Source organism: Neodiprion virginianus, chromosome 7 (genome assembly GCF_021901495.1).
Source record: "Neodiprion virginianus isolate iyNeoVirg1 chromosome 7, iyNeoVirg1.1, whole genome shotgun sequence".
In the NCBI taxonomy this organism is placed as follows: Eukaryota; Metazoa; Arthropoda; class Insecta; order Hymenoptera; family Diprionidae; genus Neodiprion; species Neodiprion virginianus.
The window spans coordinates 5,387,828-5,409,928 of NC_060883.1; the positions used below are offsets into that span (position 1 = coordinate 5,387,828).

Genomic DNA, 22,101 nt, shown 5'->3' on the forward strand with positions numbered 1-22,101 from the left:
CCGGTCATCTCTTGGGTTTCCCGAGGGTGGGGATGCAGGGGAAACGAAATACGGGAGACGCATGGCTTTCATGGCAGCGAATTCCCGGCTGGGAATTCTAGCATCGGGCACGAGATCGAATCCCTTTTCACCGCTCGCGTAACTTCCTGCTCTATTTGGTCGTTTTTTGAGAATAAGATAACCTAAAAAACTTGAGGGAAAAAAGATACGCGCCACATACCTCAAAAAGGGACGCGGGAATGCAGATTTTTGTTGAACTGAGGAGATTCCTGGCTGGTGGTCGATAATGGAATATAAAAACGTTTGCGTTAACGGTTCTTCACCGTATTGAAGTTAGTTACTTTGTCGCAACGATTTGTACCGAGGAAAAACCGTGATTTTGCGATTTTGGAATTGTTCGATATTCAGTAAACGATGATAAAACAAAACACAATCATATTTGGTGATCTTAGTTCAACCTCGTGGTTTTTGATCATATTGAAGTTAGTAACTTTGTCGCAACGATTCGTATTGAGGAAAACCGTTATTTCGCGATTGTGGAATTATCTGAAATTCAGCAAACTGTGATAAAACAAAATACAATCATATTTCGAAATCTTAGTTCCTTGAAAATCATTGCAAAATTGAGAAAATCATGATTTTTTTCACCAATATTTCGTTACGATAGCGTTACTAACTTCAACCTCGTGGTTTTTGCGATTCGATGTTCCGCAGAAATTAATAGGTTATTTGAAAATTGTTAATTGTTCATGTTCGAATTCTTCACGGTTAAACAATGTTATGCGATTTCATGGGGTGAATGTTTGACCGCAACTTTCAACAGCAGGTAATTTACAGAGAGATTGGAGTATTTTATCAAAAGTTTTTTAATAATCTGATGTGTTCAATTTTGATGGATGTTAACCGTATATAGTTAACCCTAGTAGAAAGTGGACAAAACGTTTTATCGCAACTTCATAGAAAGCGATTTGAATATTTTACGATATTTTGGAGACGAAATATTTTATTCTATGCTCTGTCGAGCATAGAACAATTTTGTATTACAATCAGTTTGTTCGCTATTTAATAATTAGATTTTGTTTGGATATCAGAGTTAATAAAAAAACATTGTAAACATATGACAGCGTGCTAGTTTATATATAAACATCAAACTTGTGCTTTACTAGGAAAAACTGCGTAATTGTATCACGAATTAATAAATAAATTCGTTTCAAATGATTTGCAAAATACTTATCAACGAAGGAAACAAACTATCACGACATTCGTAAAAATGAGACGAACCATTTGATTTTTTTGATGTTGCGAAAAAAGAACCGTACAATTAGCTGATGAAAATAATTAAATCATCTTTTTCTCGATACAAGAGTCGCCATTTTGTTGAAACTTTTCAAAGTTCGTTCTATACTCGCTAACGAACGAATTAGAGAAGAAATGCTTGTGCATCGCTAATTACACAGACACTTGACGTTTCTACGTCAGTCAGAAGAGCTTATTTAATTAGCAGACCACACGTCCGAGGATTAGCGAATTATGAGAGTATTAACCCCGCAAACGTATCTAATAATATACATATAAATATACTAAACTTAACGCAGGAAGAAATTCTTCCTGCATTTAACGCGAGATCAATTATCCAGTATGCAGTATTTAATCTGCGCTGAATAACGCTTATTTATTGCAAAAAAATCAACGGCAATAAAGACGATAAGAGAATTAAATTTGAATAATAATAATACCCAAAAGGTATTAATAAATTGATAAAACAAAACATTGTTTAACAAATTTTCAGTGAATCTTTTTTGTCTGTCATGTGAAATGAATTCGTTGATTTTTCTGAATACACGTGAATTTTTAAAGAATTTTCTCATTATACTTCGATGGTGGTAAAAAATGAAAATAGTTAAGGACTCAGCGGTAATCGGAACCAAAAATTTCTCTCAGTGCGTATGTAGAAAAGAAAATACTTTCATCGGGTGATCGACGACTTCTGACAGGCTTTGTTTGACCTGGGATGAGATTTTCTGGCAAAGCGAGGGATGTTTGCTGGGTGAGAGCCGGAGAAGATGAAGAAGACGATGATTCGGGCATCGGGCTGGCTGCCAGATGTGATCGTCGTGTCCTCGGTTCATTTTCATGGAAGATCGTTCCCATATGCGATGCGAACACGTGTGCACGGTCTTTGCAGCCTGGTAGAATCCTTGTGCACTTTTAAGTACGTCTCAATTCTCGACCCCAAGCATAGCAGAACCTCTTGAATATTCCGGAGGTAAAATATATGCATGGGGTTGAGTTTTGATTAATTTGTTGAAAAAAAATTTCTTCTTCATCTCAGAAACGGGTTCAAAGGTTTCATTTGGATATAAAAATATGCCTGTTAAAATTTCAGCTCTTAATATTAACGTCAAGAGGCCGCGCATCGCACTTTTTTATATTTCAGAAGAATACGGTGAAGATAATGGTTTGATTTTTATAACTTACTAACGATGCGGCATCGTACAAAAAATTGACAGACATATTTTTGCAGAGAATTGAACAATCTTCAAGAAAGATCTCTTATTGTTGTTTTCTAATAAATTGTTTCGTTCAAAAGTTATTCAATTAAACAAATTTAACTTTGATCTTGATTAACTTTTGAACGAATGTCTTTATCAGAAAATAACAACAGACCTTTTTTGAAGAGCGTTCAATTCTCTATAAGAATATGTCTGGGAATTTTATGCACGGTGCATCGTTAGCTAGTTATAAAAATGAAATCATTTTTTTCATATTGGGATTTATTGTTTCTAAGTATAAACGTTACTTTTTTTTACTTCAGTTTTACCTTACGAACTTGTTCTATGGATATTTCTTATATCTGATTTCAAAGTGTCTACACTTTTGTCACTCAAAGTTTTCCCATATTTTCAATAATGTGGGGAAGATATGTTTATTTTTTTAATATTCTCTCCGGCTTTTAGTTCAAAAGCGATCTCGTGAAATTGGATTTAACATCAAATTGCATAAAATGTCAACTAACAATTTAATTATTATTTTGGTTACTCGTATCGATACACATTAAAACATTGCGTTTTATTATATAGATTTACATTTTTGAACATTGGGTAAAGACTAACAATTAAATTCAGAGATTCAAGTACTTTTAGTATAAAGTTAGCATACTAAAATAAATTGAAATTACGTCGCTTACGGACAATTATACATGTATAATATAATGTCCGATCAACACAATATCTTTTATTTTCATTTAAATATTATTTTGTGATGCAAAACTAGTTTTTTTTCAAAAATTCTGCATTCTTCGATGAGCAATTCTGCAATATTAATACGTAATGCGAAATCAAAAGTAAATATAAAATGAAGGATAAATAATACGATAGACAAACAATTAATAATATCTGATACATGCGTAAGTGAACACGTAAAAATGCATTAAAAAATAAATTAATCATGCCGAAGTATCGATGAATTTACGTTTTCGTAAAACGGACACATCACGTGTAAGTGATACTAAGATTACTGTATATTAGGTATAGAAATTTCACTTCTAGTCGTACGTCGTAATCGGCAAGTCTTAAAACTGTGAGACGGTTTGTTGCCACAGTTAGTGATGTTCAAAGTTAAAAAAATAAACTAATCATGCTTTACAGTTGATCGCCTGTAATAAATAGCAGAGAGCATAATGCTGCCGCTTAGCGATACGGAGATGATGAAGTTGCTCAGTAAAAGAAGATCGGCCGAGTCCATCCAAATTGTAAAAACCCTTGCTGTAAAAATATATGAATTATTTTTTAGTCCACAGCAGGAGTTTAAATATTGATGATTAATTAATTCTAACATTTAACCATTTACAAGTGTAATAGCACTGCATGTTATACATATTTGCTTACGATATAAGTCAACTGGCACGAATTAATTTTGCTGAGAGTATTTTTATGCGAGCATTTGTTTCTCAAATAGTTTAGTTTACATGTGATTGTGAAATTAAATTACTTGCCAAAATCTATCGTTCCTTATAAACTTGTCACACATTTGTTTAAAGTAGTACCATTTGATTTGTATAAAGTAAAATTATAGTTGGGAAACAATTGCATGGTATTCTATAAAAAGTAATTCATCCTTGAACACATAAGTAACTATAAATTAATAATTATATATAAAATCATTTGAATAAATCTGTGAGAAAATTTTACAAATTTTCAATTTTAACATCGACGTAGGTAAAAAATGAAGTAATAATATCCGAGCTCTACTTCTCGTGTAATATTAAACATTTACGGCCGTGCTGAAGATGCGTAAAGATAATAAACAACCTTATAGACTTCCGGTATGCCAGGTTTCTGCTATCACCGACCTGATAATACGACTTGCATATATTACGTAGATTGCCACTAGTTATAGGAGTTTAAATATTTGAATGGTAATATAATACTCACTAAGGTTAGTCAATGTTGAAATAACCCAGGTTAGAACAGAGATGGATTCGCTATTTTTCGCCCGCAATATCGCTGCCAATTGTGCTATTTTACTGGAAGCGGAAATCGGCGTACACATCGGCTAGAAAACGAATAATATTGATAAATATCACGTGAAGAATGATATTGGTATTAATTTAAAAGTCCAGCTTCTCTTTAAGAATGAATGAAATCGTCTAGCCACGTGTAAAAAAATGTTGAATGTACAGATTTAACTTCTAAGGAAACAGGAATTCACATTTATGATTGCATGTTCGTTTTTACCTTGCCGTCAACCGTTTAAAATTCATATATTTTACTCAAACTGTATCTGGAGAAACTTATTTGAATAATTGATAAGTAATGTAGGATGACGTGAAAGGCGCATGAGACGTACAGTCGAGTCAACAAATAACATTATTCTTCATCGAAAATTCACACGTTCATTGACCAATTTCGATCAACGATAGCTCAGTTTAATCGTAAATTAATTATCCATGAATCATACTAGTCGGATTTTTGATCACACAAATGTACTTCTTGGCGAATCACAAGTTATCATCTGTAAATTGCAACGATTATGTACACGTCGATTTTTTTCTATATAAATTTAAAACTTGTAAGGAATTCATTCTAAAGAAAACTATAAGTTATTTTTCATTACAGTAAAAAATAAAAAAAAGCAAAATAATATGATTTCTTTGGCGTTGGTAATTATATAGCGATTTATATTGAACTTAATGAGGTTCGAGTAATACTTTTTGAAACTTTGGTTGAATCACGTTTTCGTTACGACAGATTTACGCGCTGACTGTACCTTCCATGGTATATATTCTTAATAACACGTAAACCAACCGCTAGAATCGTTAAAGCAGTCTTCGGTACGATTTGGAATAAAAAACAGCCGAAAATAAAGAAGTATAAAGCAGCTAGTAAAAATGAGCTCGGGCTGATTAGATCCAAGTACAATAGAACCAGATATATGATAATGAGGTCCTGTAGCAGCAGAACCGGATACTCCAAATACGACAGGAATGAATATTCGTTCGTATAATTGTAGCTGGTCATCACTGTGTAGCTGAAAACAACGCGTTAAAAGATTATATCAGAACTCGACGTATGAAACAGTTCGAATAGTTAGCAATAACTTTACAGGTATGAACAGAAATTCTCACACAAGCAAGTTTTACTTTTCCATGTATAACCGATAGTGTAAGTTGTTTTTTCAATGTATCGAGCCTAGTTCTATATTTCTAGGAAAGTATCGAGTCGTTTCCATTGTTTTTTTTTTTTTTTTTTTTTTTACTTAGAATTATATTTTTTAACGAATCTATACGTATATAAATGACCTGAAGAAATTTTATTGAGTAAAAAATATTTGTTGATTGTGCCGATGCGTTTGGATACATATCCTTGAACTTGAACCAAATTTCGTATCATGTTACTGACCGGACGTTTTTTTAAGAATAGTACCTTGTAAGTTCCAAGAACAATCCTAGAAGCGAGATTCCTGCAGCTGTCTTTAACTTATATAAATTCATTATTTGCGGAATCTTCTGCACTAAACACATCAGTATTGTGATGATGCTGAGAAAGTCAGCAAATAGTTGTAAATACATTGTTGCGGTTGAATGTTGCAAACTTTTTCTGTACGATGATGTAGTCCTTGATCTCAAAGGCCTTTTTGTGGGTACCTTAGAACTCACATTTCGATTTTCATTCCAAATCCTGAAAAATAGGTAAAAACATAATGTGAATTGTCCTTGCCATCATTTTGTTTGACTTAAAATAGCCCGCTATGCTTTATGAGTAATGAGAATCGTAGTACAGCCGAAATAAAGTTAAAAGTGTAACAATGGCGGCCATGTTGCAGATTATGTGCATGTATTTCAATTTGAACTGTCAAATGTTTTAAAAACTATTTCTTCCAACTTTAATATTAGACGAATTTGTGGTTGACTTCGGTTATTTCAGGCTAACTCACAATCAAATATTTAAATCTAAACAATCATTTCTGCATCCCAAATTTGGAAAATACGTCGAATCCATAGTGGTTTACTGATTATCGTCTCGCTTCAAGCAAATGTCAACTGAACATACCACGTCTATAAGTTACAACTTGATCAGCTAGTGATGGTTATTAAGTGCAAAGGCTGAATAGTGAACAATAATATTATGAGCATGTCTTCCTGTGAGCCTTTCAACGGTACTTTAAATTTATCTTAAACCGTACATAACCAAGGGTAAACACGTTTTTCTATAACACTGCAGTAGTATTGCTATATTGATAATACAACACCTACGAACAACACGAAATAACTGCTGAATATAAGAATTACGACTTAGCAATTATAGAACTGCAACTTTCAAAGTTGACACCGTCGGTCAATCTCGTGCGTTATGTTATTCAAACAGCTCCGCGTTGCTTGCGCAATTGCGAAGCGTCTACAAGCGAACTAGTAAGCGGTTCGACAATACCTAAACTATGATCGTATTACATAAATAGATGTGCGTAGACTACGGCTGGGGACAAACTGTTAAGCGAGCTAGAATAGCTCCTGGCCATTCGTCTGGTGTCTGGTAAACGCGCCAAGGTCGGATGCTGGGAACTTCATCGTTTAACAGGAGCGCAACTAGAAATTCTGTTCTGTCGCAAATTTTTCGAGTGGCACCTTTGGAAAAAAATAAAAATAAATAAATAAGTAAACTTAAAAACCGAACCACCATACTGTACTTATAACCGTATCCTACACCGTTTATAACGAAAGAGATATTTTAAAGTTTCGAAAATATATTTGAAACCTTACTTTCGTTACACTCGTTTTCAATCAAGAGTACTACGAAGAATTATCCACCGGGTATGTTACGTGTAGTATAACAGAATGTGAATCTACTTCTGTTTATAGAATAGAACTCCCGTGATATTACGTGCGAATTCGTAACAGACGAATGATGTTCGATGGCGGATTTGAAATTGTAGAAGCAGAATGAGGATTTTTCTACAGAACCCTCATACCTTTCTTTAAGCTACGCCAGTGCAAGAAGGCTCTATGAATGCGGAGAGCCTTGAGCAAGCGCCACTCGCGACTGTCAAATCGCCGGTGAAAAAGATGCGCGCGCTTTATTCCGCGCAGTCGCTGAGCGTAATATCTTCGAATTAGACTCGTAATCACGCCACGCGGTGCTGCAGGCCAAAGCATAGATCAATACACACACCCGGTATTGTTTGATGTTAACTATTTATCGAAATGACAACAATCGATTAGTCTGCATTGATCTGATTTTTTTAAAAAAAATTTTTTCTTTCAATAAGGTACAAGTTTAGGCCCTTAAAAATACGTACATTTATTGAGAATCATAGAGTTTCAAATATGTTTCCAGATTCACGAGTATCCAACTTAAACAAAATCCCAATACACCCAAGTCTCAACTGTCCATACCTGTATTTTTAAGAACAATCGAACATCGCCCATTTACAGTTAGGCGTCGATTTTACTGTGTCTGCCTTAATTGATGTTACGAATCTTATCGCGTTGGAGAATTTTACCGAAAAAGTAATAGATCTTCATCTTGAATTATACTAGATACGTTGCAAGAGTTACAATTAGCATAAAATGAAACCAATAGAGAAATATGTCAATGCAAATAATATTTGCGAATTTTTCGCAGATTCAAATCGTTGCAGGATTCGATTTGATCTAACTTCAAACAGCATCTGATTTCTGTGCCACTTGAGCCTGCAGGCTTATTTTGTCGGTTTAATTTGATGAAATTTTAATCCGTGGATAGCTGACACAGAACGAACAATCAGATTAGTCTGATTCAACAAAATACTCCAGAATGTGGCTTCATATCAGATAATTGTCGACAAAGCTCCGCGTGGCTGCTACTGTTTAACAAACATATTCGGACAGAGATTTTGTTACAATACAATGATATAATTCGGTGAATCTAACGGAAAGGGTCAATAACACAGGTCAATGTCGATCCGTGTTAGAAAATCGGCAGGAATAGCGAGTAAAACCGCGGCGTGTCGATAAAACAGAAACCGGTAATTCACTGCGTTCACTCCTGATGCTGCTGTCGTCGAGTCTTTGGACAGAAGGAACGGGGGGAACAGAACCAATATGGAGTAAGTGGGATGTGAAGATCTGCGTTGTCTTTTAAATATTGATTTGTGGTGTAGGGTGAACGAAATGTTGTCGCCGAATGAATTAATCCAACCTTTTATCGTGCGGGGAATTTCATCGGATGTAAATAATGCTCGCACGGCGTAATACCGAGGTATGTTCTCGATTTTTTACACAAGCTTATACGGAAACGTCAAACTAGTCGCAATTACTACCAACGCCGCAAACATCGACCGCGCCGGGACATCAAACTCATTATATTTTAAAATAAGGCATGGTCCCTTTTAGCGGATATGTTTTAATTACTGGCAATGCGCGATATATATCTGTCAAAGTCAGGGGTCAGCGGATTCTGGGCTGTGGCTTTGGCGGGTCATCCTTATCTTCGTTTCACGTCCCCCATCACTTTCGATTCGCTAAGGAAACTTCCATTTCTTACTACCATTGATGAGGATAAATAGGTTGTACGATGTACGATCACGTAAGTAATTATTATCCGGTATATGGGTGTGCTCATCCGCGATTTTCCCTCCTCTCTCTCTTTTTCTCCATCCCTTCCCTACTCTCTTCATCCAATGCTGACAAATTATTCCTGTTCTGTTGTTCTCCGACTCGTCACTCGTGTGACAGCATAATGTTTTGCATTCCAATTAATAATGACTCATCGCTGTAACGTCTGCACCAATAAATTTTGTCTCTTCCAAGTAACTCTGTGCACAGTTGAAAAAAACACTCGGCGAGTATCAATTCTTTTTCTCACACAGATGCTACAATTTTCGTTAAATAGAGTGTTTTGTGACTATCGTTCAATTATTTTCATCATTTTTTCTATCAACAATATTTTTGTTGCTCTTTCACATTCATCGTTTTCAACCAAACTTACAGTATGTGTTACATTCTTTGTCAACATAATCTGACTACTACAAGTTTGAATGATAGTGACAATATAAAAAATTTCCTGATAATCTGAAATTTAGTATCACCAAACTTTGTGTTTTTAACTTAGTAGCGAAGATACTCGTATGATTTATATTCCGCGTTTTGTTCGATTAATTCTAAGGGAACGCCTCTTTATGTTTGAATCTTGTCACATTCAGGCATAAGGTACTTTGCGTGTAATTAAACACCCAGAACTTATATTAATTATTTGATAATCGTGCAGGGGTTCGCTTATTATAATAAAATTGTAAATTTGTAGAAAATTCATGCAATACATAATTGTGTGATATAAACAGAGTTTAATTAAGAAACATATCCAGCTTATTATCAAATTTCTTTTTTGAATATCGTATGCATACATTTCATTTCATTGATTAACTTTATCTGCTATAAAATTAGAATGATAAAAGTGAACATTTTTCAAAATTTATCACGTCGAGGAAATCCTTTGCAACTTGGAAAAGTGACAAAGATGAGGTGATATTTTATGGAGCTGACTGATCTACGACTAATACGAGTATCGGCGGACAAATTTGAATTCTTATTTGGTCTGAAATTGTACATAAATATGACATTCGATATCAGTATATCCGTTTGATTTTTTACGGTATCTCTACTTGAAGCATTAATTAACGTTTTGATGCGGCACATCATACAAATTTCTTTTGTCTTCCAACAATCGCGTGTGTTGTTTGAATTAAACTTCGTTAGAAGTCATACAAGTTATGTTAAGAGAATCAGATCGATGAAATAAAATGCTACTTTTGACATTCAGGAGAAAACTGGTATCACACATTTGATATAAATTAATGCCAGGCAATATTAAATTAAGTTCAGAATATTTAAACCGATAGTGAATTAGGCTTCAAATTTGGAGAGCTATTTTTTATTCAAACTCTTTATTTGCTTTTAGATCCTCATGGCGCACGAAAATGGTACCATTGAATTCGCAGACGTGAAAGCGAGAAGACTGTCTGCAGTTTGTCATGACTGTGTTTCAAAAGAACAGGACCTCAGCTTTGAAGTTGTATAAGAATGGTAAAACCAGCAAATATAATAATTTTGTCATAAACAAGTATATATTTGCAATTTACTATCATCCATTCATTTGTTACGTACTCGGCTTGTATGATGAAAATTTTAAATAACAAGCACTTTGACCCTGGTATTTTTTAAATTGCCGATTTGATATCTTATATTTATTAGAAAACAAAAGTTTGATTTGGAGAAAAAATATATCTCACAAACTGAAACTTGAATACATTTTGAATGTCTATTGAATCACTGAATAAAAATATGAGAAAACTTCGTATTATGCTTAGCATATTTTAATAATTTATGAGTGAATAATTCACCTTGAAAGAAACACACGTACACTCGCAGAACCGAATTACTAAATATACCAAATCCAAACGTTTGGTGTAAAATAGCATGGATCAGCTACAAACATGACAAAGAACGTGCATAAAAGAAAAAACGAAAAAAAAAAACGTGTAAATTATACTAAGCATCCATGCAAACGCTTGTACACGATTAAGATGGCTGCGACAGATACACTTGAGATAATATCGTGAACATACAATTCCTTCCAGTGTTTACGAGTAACGCTGTCTAAAGAATTCCAAAGACCAATCAGTCTTGTGAAGTTTAAGTGCGATTTTAAACACTTCAACATTTAATGATTTATGTCATAAATTTTTACTCGCAAATCAGAATTAATGTTTCATGCTAGTTGAGAAATAATTTCCGTTTAAAAATTTGTTTGTCACATACAGCATTTTTCGTATTTTCAATACAAGAACAATCCAAAATTAATTTCCAATGCGACATAAAGAGTTTTACGATATTTGAAAACGTTTCAGAGAACATAGCAGCATTATTTCCTTCTTACACTGTTTTTCTTAATGTGGAATTCACGGTATTTGCGATGTTCTACGCGACAGAAATTAACTCCGACTCATGATCAAAGAGTTTTTCCACACATCAGGAATTTAAAAACGCTTAAATATTGATTTATTCATGTGCAATGAAATGCTGGTTGAAAATAGCAGTATTGCGAATCGATCATTTCAACGATATATTTATATACTATAAGCCAAATGAATCATTTGAATCAATTAAGCGACAAATACTGCTTTTACGCTTACCATGGAATATCTTTAAATTTTTTGTGTCACGCAATGGTTGCATTTGAAAATAAGAAACTCATATACCTTGAAAATCTAAGTACAATTGGCCTCCGTTCTAATGTATTGTACCGTAAGAAAAATATTGAACGAATTTTGATTGATATGTATATATTGTACCGGTTAAATATCACCTAATCGTATTAAATTTACAGATGGAAAAACGAATGCAAAAGGAATTATGAGAAAAAAAGTACATTTGATTTGGTGAAAATATTTGGAATCGCGTTAGGTGTAGGGAATGTGAAATGGACTCCCCGCCATCATGCTCGCTAAGTGCCACTGGGCCACTGAGTGACCTGGGCAGCAGCGGACTTGGAGGTTCGATATCCAGTGATTCTGTACGAGCACATCTTGCTATTGAGGTGAATAGTTGAAATATCGAGTTTTAAGCCGTCTCTTAAGTTGTCTAGATAATTTTATCCTCCAAAATAGTCACTTGAATAAATTCATCTCATCTTTCATCTTGTAGAGATGATGAGATTCGAATTCATCCTTCGTCTTCATCGATATAAATCTGCTCCAGTTGATCTTCATCTTTTTTGTTATCGGTATAAAGATAGAAAAAACTGCTTACTGAATCACAGCCAACGATATTCAAAGTCGAAAGACTGATGTAAATTTTGTGAAGACAAATAATGTCTTCCAAACAAATATTTTTTTTGTCCCTGACTAGAAAAATATTTTTAATACTCTGACTAAATTTTAATAGATTTCCCCAAATATTTCGTATCTTCACAAAATTGACACCAGTTAATTCCATCAAATTTTGTGTCGCTTCAAAATCAAGAAAAAAAAAATCAAAAATTCACACTTACGGCATAATTTATTTATTTTCACCACCCATAAAGAAATATTCTGTTTCAAACCAACATTTTTTTTCCAGCATTTTAACAGTCTTTCGTTTAGATTGCAATCTTTTTTTTATTATCGAGGTGAAAATTAGGATAATGGCGCGTTTTGCGATAACTGCATAAGAAATTAACTTTCCTTCTTATCCGTAAAAATGTTTTTTGCAAATAATTGTATCATCTTTATCATCCGGATGATAATTAAATAATAATTATGTTTCACAACACTGTCGGCAGAAGGAAACTAAACGAGTGCTTACGAGTAACGTTCGTTCTCTTCGTCAACAGATGTTGGAGAGCGACGTTGAAAGTAAATCGTTATCTCAAGACTCGTTTGATTATTCCGATGGTATGTGCGGCGAGAATTTCAACACTTTGAAAAAGGGACCCGGCTGGGCAGAGATGGACGGTAAATTGGAGGTGGAGGTTGTCGAGGTGGCGATCAAACCTCCGCCAGAATTTCAAGACAGCCCGTCTCCGCCAGACTCCGTATCATCGGCAGCACCTATTCTCTGTTACACCCGTTCAACGCCGCATCCAGCGCCTCGATGGATAGACAAAATGGCCGAAATGTTGATGCAGGTGATAGTCGAAGAAGCTCTAGTCATATCGTGCAGGATATCCTGGCCCGAAGGGCGGATAGCGCCGGGTTCCAATCCTGTGCCGATAGTTGCAACGAGTGCGCAAACCTCTCGTCTACTTTGGACATCGGACATGCTGACTTTTTCACCGCCGTGTCAGGGATCGATGGCAATAACGCCGTACAGCACGTTGAATCGTCCGAACTCTCGTTGCTCCTTATCGTCTTCGCGCTTGTCCAGTTCTCACAATTCGTTAAATACCTCAGGATTAAACCACAAAGTGGACGACAGTAGTTTCATAACGTCGGCAATGTCTCACGACGTTTTAACTACTAGTGAAATAAGTGATATGTACAACGTGCCGTTTGACTCCGACATTTATACCGTACCGATAGATATGGTGCGACCTTTGCACGAACTTAGGACCCCTCAAAGGCCGAAAAGGCACAGACATCATAGGAAGAGGCGGAGAAACGTATCGGCCAGTTCACAGAGCGAATTGGAAGCGCACATTCAACAGGCAAGGCAGTATTGTGCAAAACCGCGCGCCATTACCCACGTTATCAAATCGCAGCGATTACTGACCGAAGTTTGTTGCAAAGACGCAGCCAACGGAAAGCGGCACAGCGTTCCGGGGACTTCGGGTCGTCATCCTCCTCACTCGTCCAACAGTCAGGCGCACAATATTGGCGAACCTATCCACATGACGCTACACGAAGTGCGACAGTATTTGCAAACGTTATATTCAAGCTCCAGTGATTCTAGTGAAAATAAAATAAAACGTGATAAAATACCTGCGAGTCAAACACCTATACATCTAGCAGTGCCAAAGGGTATTAATATTAATATTAACAATAACAATAGATATAGCAGTCCACATACGGACTCGTTGACGGATACACCAATTTCTAATAAGCCGAACAACGGTCTAGTTAATAACAATAATAACTCTAATTTTAGAAAGTATAAAAAGCAAAATGCGTTCGCCAATATGAGAAATAAAAAGGTCAAAGATGAACAGCAGAAGGATAAGTCTGACACGGAAAGGGAGAAGATTAAGAAGTCGCAGCGCAATTTTTCCTTAAATTTAAAACAAACCCTTTGTAATATCTTTAGGTTTAGGCGGCTCGGCTCGCCTGAACATTTTGTAGGTAAACGAAATAGCATCGTACAAGGTGATATCGTTGAGGAGGAGGAGGGCATCGACTCTGATCAACATACCAATAACAATAATACCACAACTAACGAAGTTGACGGTGCTGTGCAAAAGTTACCTTTTTTTAAACGCGCGCTACCTCCTCTGCCTAAGAGCAACGGACAGGTCGGAGTAGAACAAGCTGAGGATGCGCTCGCAGCGATGGTTGCCAAGCCCGAGTCTCCGGCTCCTTCGCCTTTGGTGCCCATTGATCCGGTGAAAGACGATGAAGAAGTCGCCGAAGATACGAGCATGGATTTCGCCGCTAGTATTGAAAAAGTGAAGGATGTGAGTAATTTATAAGACGCAATGTATATTTTAGTATCGTTGATTTATCGGAAAGTAAAACGTAACAGCATCTATGAGGTTGAAGTATAGTAACGTTAAACATGACAAAATGTTTGTAAAAACTCGATACTGTTTTGCGAACGTAGAACGATTTTGAAGTAATAGTTTAGTTTGTAGAATGTGAGTAGTATTTTTTATATCAGTACAGTTTACTGAATTTCAGAAGGAAATCCTTGTTGTAATTTTTTCCGAAGAATGCATCGTCGTCTACACTAAACACTAACGTTACAAATTTCAACCTAATTAGTATCTCCAAAAAAATATTATAATAAACATATCATTGACCACACTTATTTTATATTTTTGGACATTATTCGTTTTCAAAGGCATTCTTATTCATCATAAAGTTTTGTAAATTTGAACTACTAGCCAGTATTAATCATGCAGTAAAAACTGTTCGACATTTTATTTATAGTATGGCTGGTATTGGGGACCGATATCCGGGGAAGCGGCTGAAAAAATATTATCCAACGAACCGGATGGATCATTTATTGTACGCGATAGCAGCGATGACCATTACATTTTTTCATTGTCATTTAGACTAAACAGTTGCGTCAGACATGTTCGGATAGAACATGATCAGGGTGAGTGCACTATCAATGTTTCCTATCGGTTACCTTTTATTCTCATTATATCCATTACTAAAACTTGAGACAAAATCTGATTGGACAATTAACTGTTTAGCAGAAATGTATTCAAAGGAATTTATATAGAGGATTTCAAATCGTTTCTGAAGACTAAACTTATCAACGTTGAATATTTAGAAATCTTTTTCTAAAATCCCTGACTACCGTTATTTATTTTTCATTACCCGCATGTATTGTGTTTGTTATAAATGTTGTACAGGTAAGTGACATATTCTGTACATTCACCCTTCTATCGCACACGCAAATTATTCAGTTATTTGTGTGTTTGACAAAATTGTTTCACGCACTCGTGTAATACTTGCATAATACAATAACAATGATTTTTTAATTAATTTTGTAATAGCGGGTATTTTGAATAATGCGGGTTCTGAAAGGGAAACATTTTTTCTAAATATCTTGCTAAATTGAAAAGAAATCTTTGCATACTTTTTTGTTCTTTAATATATGTAGTCCAATTTTAAAAATGTGTTAAAATACTTTTACCCAGTAATAATGTGAACGTAACGTTTATTCAAATGCAGGCAACTTCAGTTTTGGCAGTTGTACCAAATTCAAATCGCACACAATTGTGGATTTCATCGAGAATGCAGTAGAACACTCACGCAGTGGGCGTTATCTGTTTTTCCTTCATCGGCGACCGGTGTTGGGTCCCATGCGCGTACAACTCCTTCATCCTGTGTCGAGGTTCAAGCAGGTTCAAAGCCTGCAACACATATGCAGATTTGTTATACTAAAAATGGTGCGCAGGGATCTAATTCCCACCCTGCCTTTGCCTCGTCGCCTCATCGATTACCTAAGTACGCCGCATTACTACAGCGAACAGCTTGCTGAACAAGACGATCGCGCCGAATCACCGGTCAGTTCTTCTACTGGTGAATTAGAAAAGATTTGTTTCACACCGCAGGCTTTATCGTGAGGTACGCATAGTTTTTTTCGTCGATATTTATCTTTCACATGTTTTATTGCCTATATGGAAGATTGATTGCAAGACAAGAGTTCTTTGAGTTTCAAAATTTATTTCCCAATTATCTCAGGTATAATATAAATACATCAGAATATATAAGGTAGTGTTATGAATTTTAATTTAATAATTGCGCAGTTTAGTTATTAAGTTAGCAATTGAGGTAAAACAGACTTTTAAGTCATTATGAATAATTGTTTTCAGACTTTGCCAGAAACTTCTTTCCAAGGAAAAAAATGTGACTCGAACAAGCCTTCTCGTAACAAAAGGTAAATCTGTGGGGGCAGCACCTAAAGCTATGCTGAGGATTTGCGATTAGTTGTTTTTTATTTATTTTTTTTTTGCTGCCATACACAAATACATAAACTTGACTTATACCTTACAATTATCCTTTGGAGTCATAAGTTATATACAAAACAAAAATAAAAAAAAAAAAAAAAAAAAAAAACAAAAACGAAAAATAATAACAAAAACAAAAATGAACTGTTATTAAACCTAAAAAACGAATATTTGTATCAATAATTTTATTAACCAAGTGATATTTCTGTAGCTGGCCTGTCCGTAAAATCGGCCAGTCCGTTGATCAGTCCAAATTGTTCGTGTTTATACGTAAAAAAATAAAATCCAAAATGTCCATGAGAGTATAAATAGTACTTTTGTCCCAACGAGCTTACAGTAAATTTATTGAAACAATATTCAAGACTGGTGTAGTCAATTAATCAATGATTGAGCTAAAAGTTCGCTAAATATCGCCATCATCACCATTTCGCTTTCAGGCTGTTATTCATTCTAATTACTTATTCATTTTTTCAGAACAACGCAACGCTGAAATACTGTTTTATTAAAAATTTCGACCAAACATTTTTACATTGGTTCAAAATATTTAGTAGAACAGAATTTAAAATACATTTGTTTCATTTTGTCACTGTTTTAACCAGACATCGGTTAACTACTGCGTATTATGTCGAATACAAAGTTATAACAGAATCTGAGATCAAGAAAATGCAATATATCAGGCTCAAACCATTGAATTGCTTATTTTGGGCTGTGACATATCTTAAAACTGGAACAATACAGGCCTGGCTACATGAATAGAATCTTCGAAATTTTAGTCTCTACAATTTGATGCTGGCAGTATAAATAAACAATAACTTTATTCTGTTCGCGTCTAAAACGAAGCCTCAGGAAAATGTTGTGATTACATAAACCCTAGTCTTGTCCTGTTTATACTTTTTGTTGGTGGATCGATGACGTGACGATGTCATGTATTTCATCGACTTGATAGTTGACAACACTAAATTATCGTCCCTGAAAAACCCAGGTGCCTCTAGTCTGTACACGGGCTGCAATTTGTCTGATTTGTTAACGATTACCGGCCTCGTTGTTACTTCTTTAATTTTTCTGATAATAACTTGTGTGTATATATATATATATATATGTATGCATCAAAATATCTTGTTATTGTAATTTTAATGCATTATTTTATCGTACATTATCGAATTTTAGTTATTCATTCTTAACATTCCTGTAATTTATGTTTATTAGGATATATTTATTTATTTCGTCTAGAACGTAACTGATTTATGTAACAATGAATTACATTCATCCATCAAAGATGTAATACAAAATGGCGACACTGAAACTAAAACAGAATCACAATTGATAGTATCAGGACTTATTTAATTCTTTTAAAACTGTAAGTTGTAATCTTGAATCTCATCCATCGCAGCCGAAATATTAATTACTTCCCATATTTCTCATAAAAAAACGGATCACAGGTTATAGTGGTTCGTGACGTAATTGTTACGGTAATAATCTTTGAATCCCTGTCGCAAACTAGATAAGTCCTTGTGCTATCCTTTCTTCCTGCGGTAATCGCTAATTACTGTGTGTAACGTAAAGTGCATGTAATATCAATGCAGTACTGATAATTTCAATTTTTCTTTTTTATGAATGTAACGACGAATGTCAAACGATAAAAACAAATTTCATCGCATCACTAATTTATTGATTTTACTAGTAAGATACAGTTAATAGAATACCTTTATTCTTATTTCAAATATTTAATTCAGTATTTTTATTTACGTGACAGGGTATTATTTTTCAATAATATGCTAATTCTTTTTCTGTGCTTGCCAGTTTTGTGACGTCACTTGAGTGAACGAAAATTGAATTAATTATTTTGAAATAATCTTGGAGAATATCTTTAGCTTATTTCATCTCAGTGTTTGCATCATTACCAAAAAGGAGGAGAGGAGGAGATATTTACCAAAGTTTTGGAAATTCTCTTTGATCTTATTTAATTACACATTTGCAAATGATGATGATGTATTCCTTTTTTTGCCAATAATCATACCACATTTATAAATACACGATGTGCGTATTTGTACGTTCGAATACGTTTCATGGTGCTTCTGGAATTGTTATAGAAAAACTTGACTAGATGAAAGAGGAAACAGATGTTTTGAATTGAACAGTTTTCTTTGATCAACTACCTGCTACTGCCATTTTTTTTTTAATCTTTCTTTTTTGCACATCAACCATGTACTTATGTAATTTATTTGGATGTAAGAAATATGTGAAAGTTACAACTGTATACGGGCCTAAAACGAGAAGTTGCAAGAGCTTTGTACTTTTATATTATTAAGAAAAAACATGTTCTTTTCAACCCTGCTAATAGGGAAGTTGCGTAATACTTAAATACTCGAATTTTTCATCGAAATGTATGCTTTCGATCGAAACAAGCTTTACATCGATCAATACTTAAAATATTTGTCCATATGATCGCAGAAAATCGGTACAAAATTTCCATTCAAAAGATGCATTTTTAAACTCTTATTCATTTGAAAACAATCCACAATCAATTTAGTACGGATGGACAATTTCGTCAATTCCAATTGCCAAGTAGATCGTGGATAATAAAAATAACATTGTGTCTTTAATTATGCATCTTCCCTATTCTGTCTGAGCGACTGTTATAAACCTTTAGTGAAAAGCCCCTTTTATTGATATAGAAATAAAAAATCTTGTAAAACCACTGCAGTACTTGCACATCTCTTGCATATTAATATATTGCATAAGCCTTAGAAAAAAGAACATCTGGAGTGAAACTTAGAAAATAAAAAGATTTCCTACCACACAACCGAATACATAAGGGAACAAATTTCATCCCAAAACAGCGAATCTGGAATTGAGATGTATTTACAAATCTCAGATATTTCAAATCAGGTAAATTAACTTACCTAATTTATGAGTACAATATGTAATTCAAATATATCGTGCAAAAGTAACAGCAAAGAACGTTGACTTAACTCTACCTAAAGATGGTTAGTATTATTAGTTTACAAGCAATCCGTTATTAGGAAGATATATTTAATTTGTAATCAACTCAGTATTATTCCAAGAAAAATATTTAACATGTTTTTCAATTTACATTGAACAATAATTAATCGCTATCAAGGAAACAAATAATTGTTACATTACGGACAGACCAGCCGTATGATTATTTAATTTGTTTAATACATGTTATGTCATGTTTGAACAGTCGTTTTTCCATATACTTACCCACACCTGGAACTTTGTTTTCAGTAGTTTGTGCCGAGTCTGGAATTTGTATCTTTGTTTGGTTTTTTTTAGAGCCATTCAAATTGAATGGATTGAACGCATACCTCGGCGAAATGGTAAAATCGAATGAAACATATTTCATTAGAACTGCATTCTTTACTGATCATTGAATACAGATGGACGATGGGGAAAAATATATATCACAGAGATAACACAGTTTTGAAAACCTAAATTCCATATTTCACGTTTTATATACAATTATTTTGATAATTTAACGAGCAGTAAATAAATGATGAAAACAATTGGTACATAGATAACATTCGATTCATTTTTATGATATAAGACTATATTGGAATTCCAAGAGTCTTCTTAACTAGCTTCTGTGCAATTCTCTCAAATTCAAGGCGATCTTCTCTCCACATTTTAGCCGCGTCAACATTAGCTCCGCTCTCATCGTTAGGCTCTGCCAACATGCTGACGACACTCAATAAAATTTTTTCTACACTCTGCACAGGACTCCATCTTTCCGCGCTACTTTCGTAACCCATCGGATCATCTCCTGGCGCGTGAAGAATGCTAATGCAAACTCTTCCATCAGCATATACTGTGGGTTTAAAATTCCATCAACACTTCACACAATTGTATACTTATTTCCCATATATTGGATGAATATTTCAAAAACTTACTGTTCGGATGAAACATCTCACATGTGAATTGCATCTTTGGAGGACTCAGGGGATAATCAGGGGGAAAAATTAGCTTTGCTGGAAATACTCCGCCTTCAAAGCAAGTTCCTTCGGGTCCGCTGCATAATTCATATTCAATATAATTCTGAATGTAATGGGTACTTAATGTACATTATTACATTTCATTTCACATAGATGTATCCCATAGAATCTACAATTCCCACAGAAAGAACTTTTAATGGTGAGTTCTGAAATGTCAATGATCAGATTTCTCGCCCTGACCTTTTCATTATCCTCAAATTTTTGGATCGAACTTCACCTTAATGAACAATTAAAAGAACATAGTTTTATTCTTCTGTGTTGATTTTTGTTAGAAATTCACCTCAAATTGTAAAATGTGGCGGATGTTTCTCATCATTAGAAATAATAGAACAAAATCCCAGTGTCAAAATTTCAGACTTTTCATATATCAAAAGCAAATTGTTCTGCTGATCAATTTTGAATGTTTGACCGTCTAAATCAATTAATAAATTTGAAATAAGAAATTTCCGACAATAGAGGGATTGTTCGATTTTTTTTTACATATTATTGGTAGAGTTGAAATGAAAGAAATTTTTGGCGCCAACTTACGGAACAATTTGAATATTTAAAAAATATGGCGCATCGCAGTTGTTTTTTTTTTTTTTTTTTGCCGAGAAAAACTGGTTCGTAGGCCTATCTCCGCTATGAGATACTGCCAATGCAGCAATTTTAATTAATATGGAAGACATGAAGTGTCAGCTGTCAGTTTCGATTTAAGTAACAGACGTGTTGAAAGAAAAGTTCGGTTGACTCACGTGATCAAAGCTTCCCATTCGAAAAAATTCTCCTCGTTAATTGGTCCGGCGATTATTCCTTCCGGAGGATTCAGTGTCAATTCTGAAAAATATTCAACAATTTTGAGGTTATGTAGAATATATTTCACGTCAATTGTATCAGCATGTATACCGTGAGAAACAAAACATTCTCTCACGTTTGTATTCTGCCATTAAACGTCTAAGAGCAGAACCCGCCATAATTATTGCTAAATATTATTCGCCCAAGTTAACACGGTCGATTCAACATGTCACCTATGGTAATTTTGGGATACTTTCACTGCTGTAGCCGCCACACTTTCCTATACTGATATCAAAATGATGAAAATCCGCCAATGAAATACTGCGCTCTACCGGCTGGCGTATAAAATGTTCAAAAGTGTAGCAGTGTTGGGTAATGAGACTTTTTTATTGGTACTGTTTCCGATCATGCACAGCGTACGTTTCAAAATGCGCCGCCAGCGCTAAAAAATCAACAAGACAGAGACAGAACTCGTAGTTAACCCATCGGTGCAACAGCAATAAAATATAAGTGACTGGTACCGCCAACTAACTCCGGAACAAAGTCAGAAAGTGCATGGAAGTGCAGTAGCGGTAAAAGGACCTTCGGCACAATCTTTACGCCGTTAACGTATCATTTTAAACCAGCAAACTCTGCGAATGGTTGTTTAACTCGTCAAGCAAGTAACTAATAGACCGTCGATTACA

The 22,101-nt window shown here is 34.7% G+C and overlaps 3 protein-coding genes across 12 annotated transcripts; 1 reads left to right on the top strand and 2 right to left on the bottom strand.

The window, feature by feature from the left end:
• Window positions 1-3,026: 3,026 nt before the first annotated feature.
• Window positions 3,027-9,110, bottom strand: LOC124308944 (solute carrier family 66 member 3). Of its 7 annotated transcripts, none has more exons than XM_046772129.1 (5): window positions 8,965-9,110; window positions 5,925-6,179; window positions 5,307-5,529; window positions 4,434-4,554; window positions 3,027-3,764 (listed from the first exon to the last, which is right to left on the bottom strand). In XM_046772129.1, exons 1-5 carry the CDS (start codon window positions 9,096-9,098, stop codon window positions 3,631-3,633), a joined length of 867 nt encoding a protein of 288 aa, XP_046628085.1. In that variant the 5' UTR covers window positions 9,099-9,110; the 3' UTR covers window positions 3,027-3,630. The 7 variants fall into 7 exon arrangements, with proteins under 7 accessions (XP_046628085.1, XP_046628088.1, XP_046628092.1 ...); XM_046772132.1 differs by lacking the exon at window positions 8,965-9,110 and adding an exon at window positions 7,468-7,539; XM_046772136.1 differs by lacking the exon at window positions 8,965-9,110 and adding an exon at window positions 7,259-7,384.
• Window positions 8,540-19,428, top strand: LOC124308942 (uncharacterized). 3 transcript variants are annotated; one of them, XM_046772123.1, is made up of 7 exons: window positions 8,540-8,735; window positions 10,434-10,558; window positions 11,862-12,071; window positions 12,846-14,621; window positions 15,097-15,265; window positions 15,850-16,245; window positions 16,494-19,428. In XM_046772123.1, exons 3-6 carry the CDS (start codon window positions 11,955-11,957, stop codon window positions 16,242-16,244), a joined length of 2,457 nt encoding a protein of 818 aa, XP_046628079.1. In that variant the 5' UTR covers window positions 8,540-8,735; window positions 10,434-10,558; window positions 11,862-11,954; the 3' UTR covers window position 16,245; window positions 16,494-19,428. The 3 variants fall into 3 exon arrangements, with proteins under 3 accessions (XP_046628079.1, XP_046628078.1, XP_046628080.1); XM_046772122.1 differs by lacking the exon at window positions 8,540-8,735 and adding an exon at window positions 8,925-9,062; XM_046772124.1 differs by lacking the exon at window positions 8,540-8,735 and adding an exon at window positions 9,325-9,465.
• A 642-nt stretch (window positions 19,429-20,070) lies between these two features.
• LOC124308947 (ubiquitin-conjugating enzyme E2 G2) lies at window positions 20,071-21,835 on the bottom strand. Of its 2 annotated transcripts, none has more exons than XM_046772140.1 (4): window positions 21,649-21,835; window positions 21,376-21,457; window positions 20,540-20,658; window positions 20,071-20,457 (listed from the first exon to the last, which is right to left on the bottom strand). In XM_046772140.1, the coding sequence occupies exons 3-4, from the start codon at window positions 20,571-20,573 to the stop codon at window positions 20,198-20,200; spliced, it is 294 nt and encodes a 97-aa protein (XP_046628096.1). In that variant the 5' UTR covers window positions 20,574-20,658; window positions 21,376-21,457; window positions 21,649-21,835; the 3' UTR covers window positions 20,071-20,197. The 2 variants fall into 2 exon arrangements, with proteins under 2 accessions (XP_046628096.1, XP_046628095.1); XM_046772139.1 differs by having other exon boundaries at window positions 21,552-21,833.
• Window positions 21,836-22,101: the final 266 nt, after the last annotated feature.

What these genes read in the sequence shown, in the direction of transcription:
- LOC124308944 (XM_046772129.1), bottom strand. Translation starts at nt 9,098, where the DNA reads ATGAGCACACCCATATACCGGATAATAATTACTTACGTGATCGTACAT. An exon ending in TTGTTCTTGGAACTTACAAG is followed by an intron (nt 5,530 to 5,924) that starts GTACTATTCTTA and finishes CGTTGTTTTCAG; the next exon opens with CTACACAGTGATGACCAGCT. An exon ending in TTCAACATTGACTAACCTTA is followed by an intron (nt 3,765 to 4,433) that starts GTGAGTATTATA and finishes ATATTTTTACAG; the next exon opens with CAAGGGTTTTTACAATTTGG.
- LOC124308942 (XM_046772123.1), top strand. Translation starts at nt 11,955, where the DNA reads ATGGACTCCCCGCCATCATGCTCGCTAAGTGCCACTGGGCCACTGAGT. An exon ending in GAGCACATCTTGCTATTGAG is followed by an intron (nt 12,072 to 12,845) that starts GTGAATAGTTGA and finishes CTTCGTCAACAG; the next exon opens with ATGTTGGAGAGCGACGTTGA. An exon ending in TCGGATAGAACATGATCAGG is followed by an intron (nt 15,266 to 15,849) that starts GTGAGTGCACTA and finishes ATTCAAATGCAG; the next exon opens with GCAACTTCAGTTTTGGCAGT.
- LOC124308947 (XM_046772139.1), bottom strand. Translation starts at nt 21,594, where the DNA reads ATGGCGGGTTCTGCTCTTAGACGTTTAATGGCAGAATACAAAC. An exon ending in GAATGGGAAGCTTTGATCAC is followed by an intron (nt 20,659 to 21,375) that starts GTGAGTCAACCG and finishes TGAATTATGCAG; the next exon opens with CGGACCCGAAGGAACTTGCT. An exon ending in TGAGATGTTTCATCCGAACA is followed by an intron (nt 20,458 to 20,539) that starts GTAAGTTTTTGA and finishes TTAAACCCACAG; the next exon opens with TATATGCTGATGGAAGAGTT.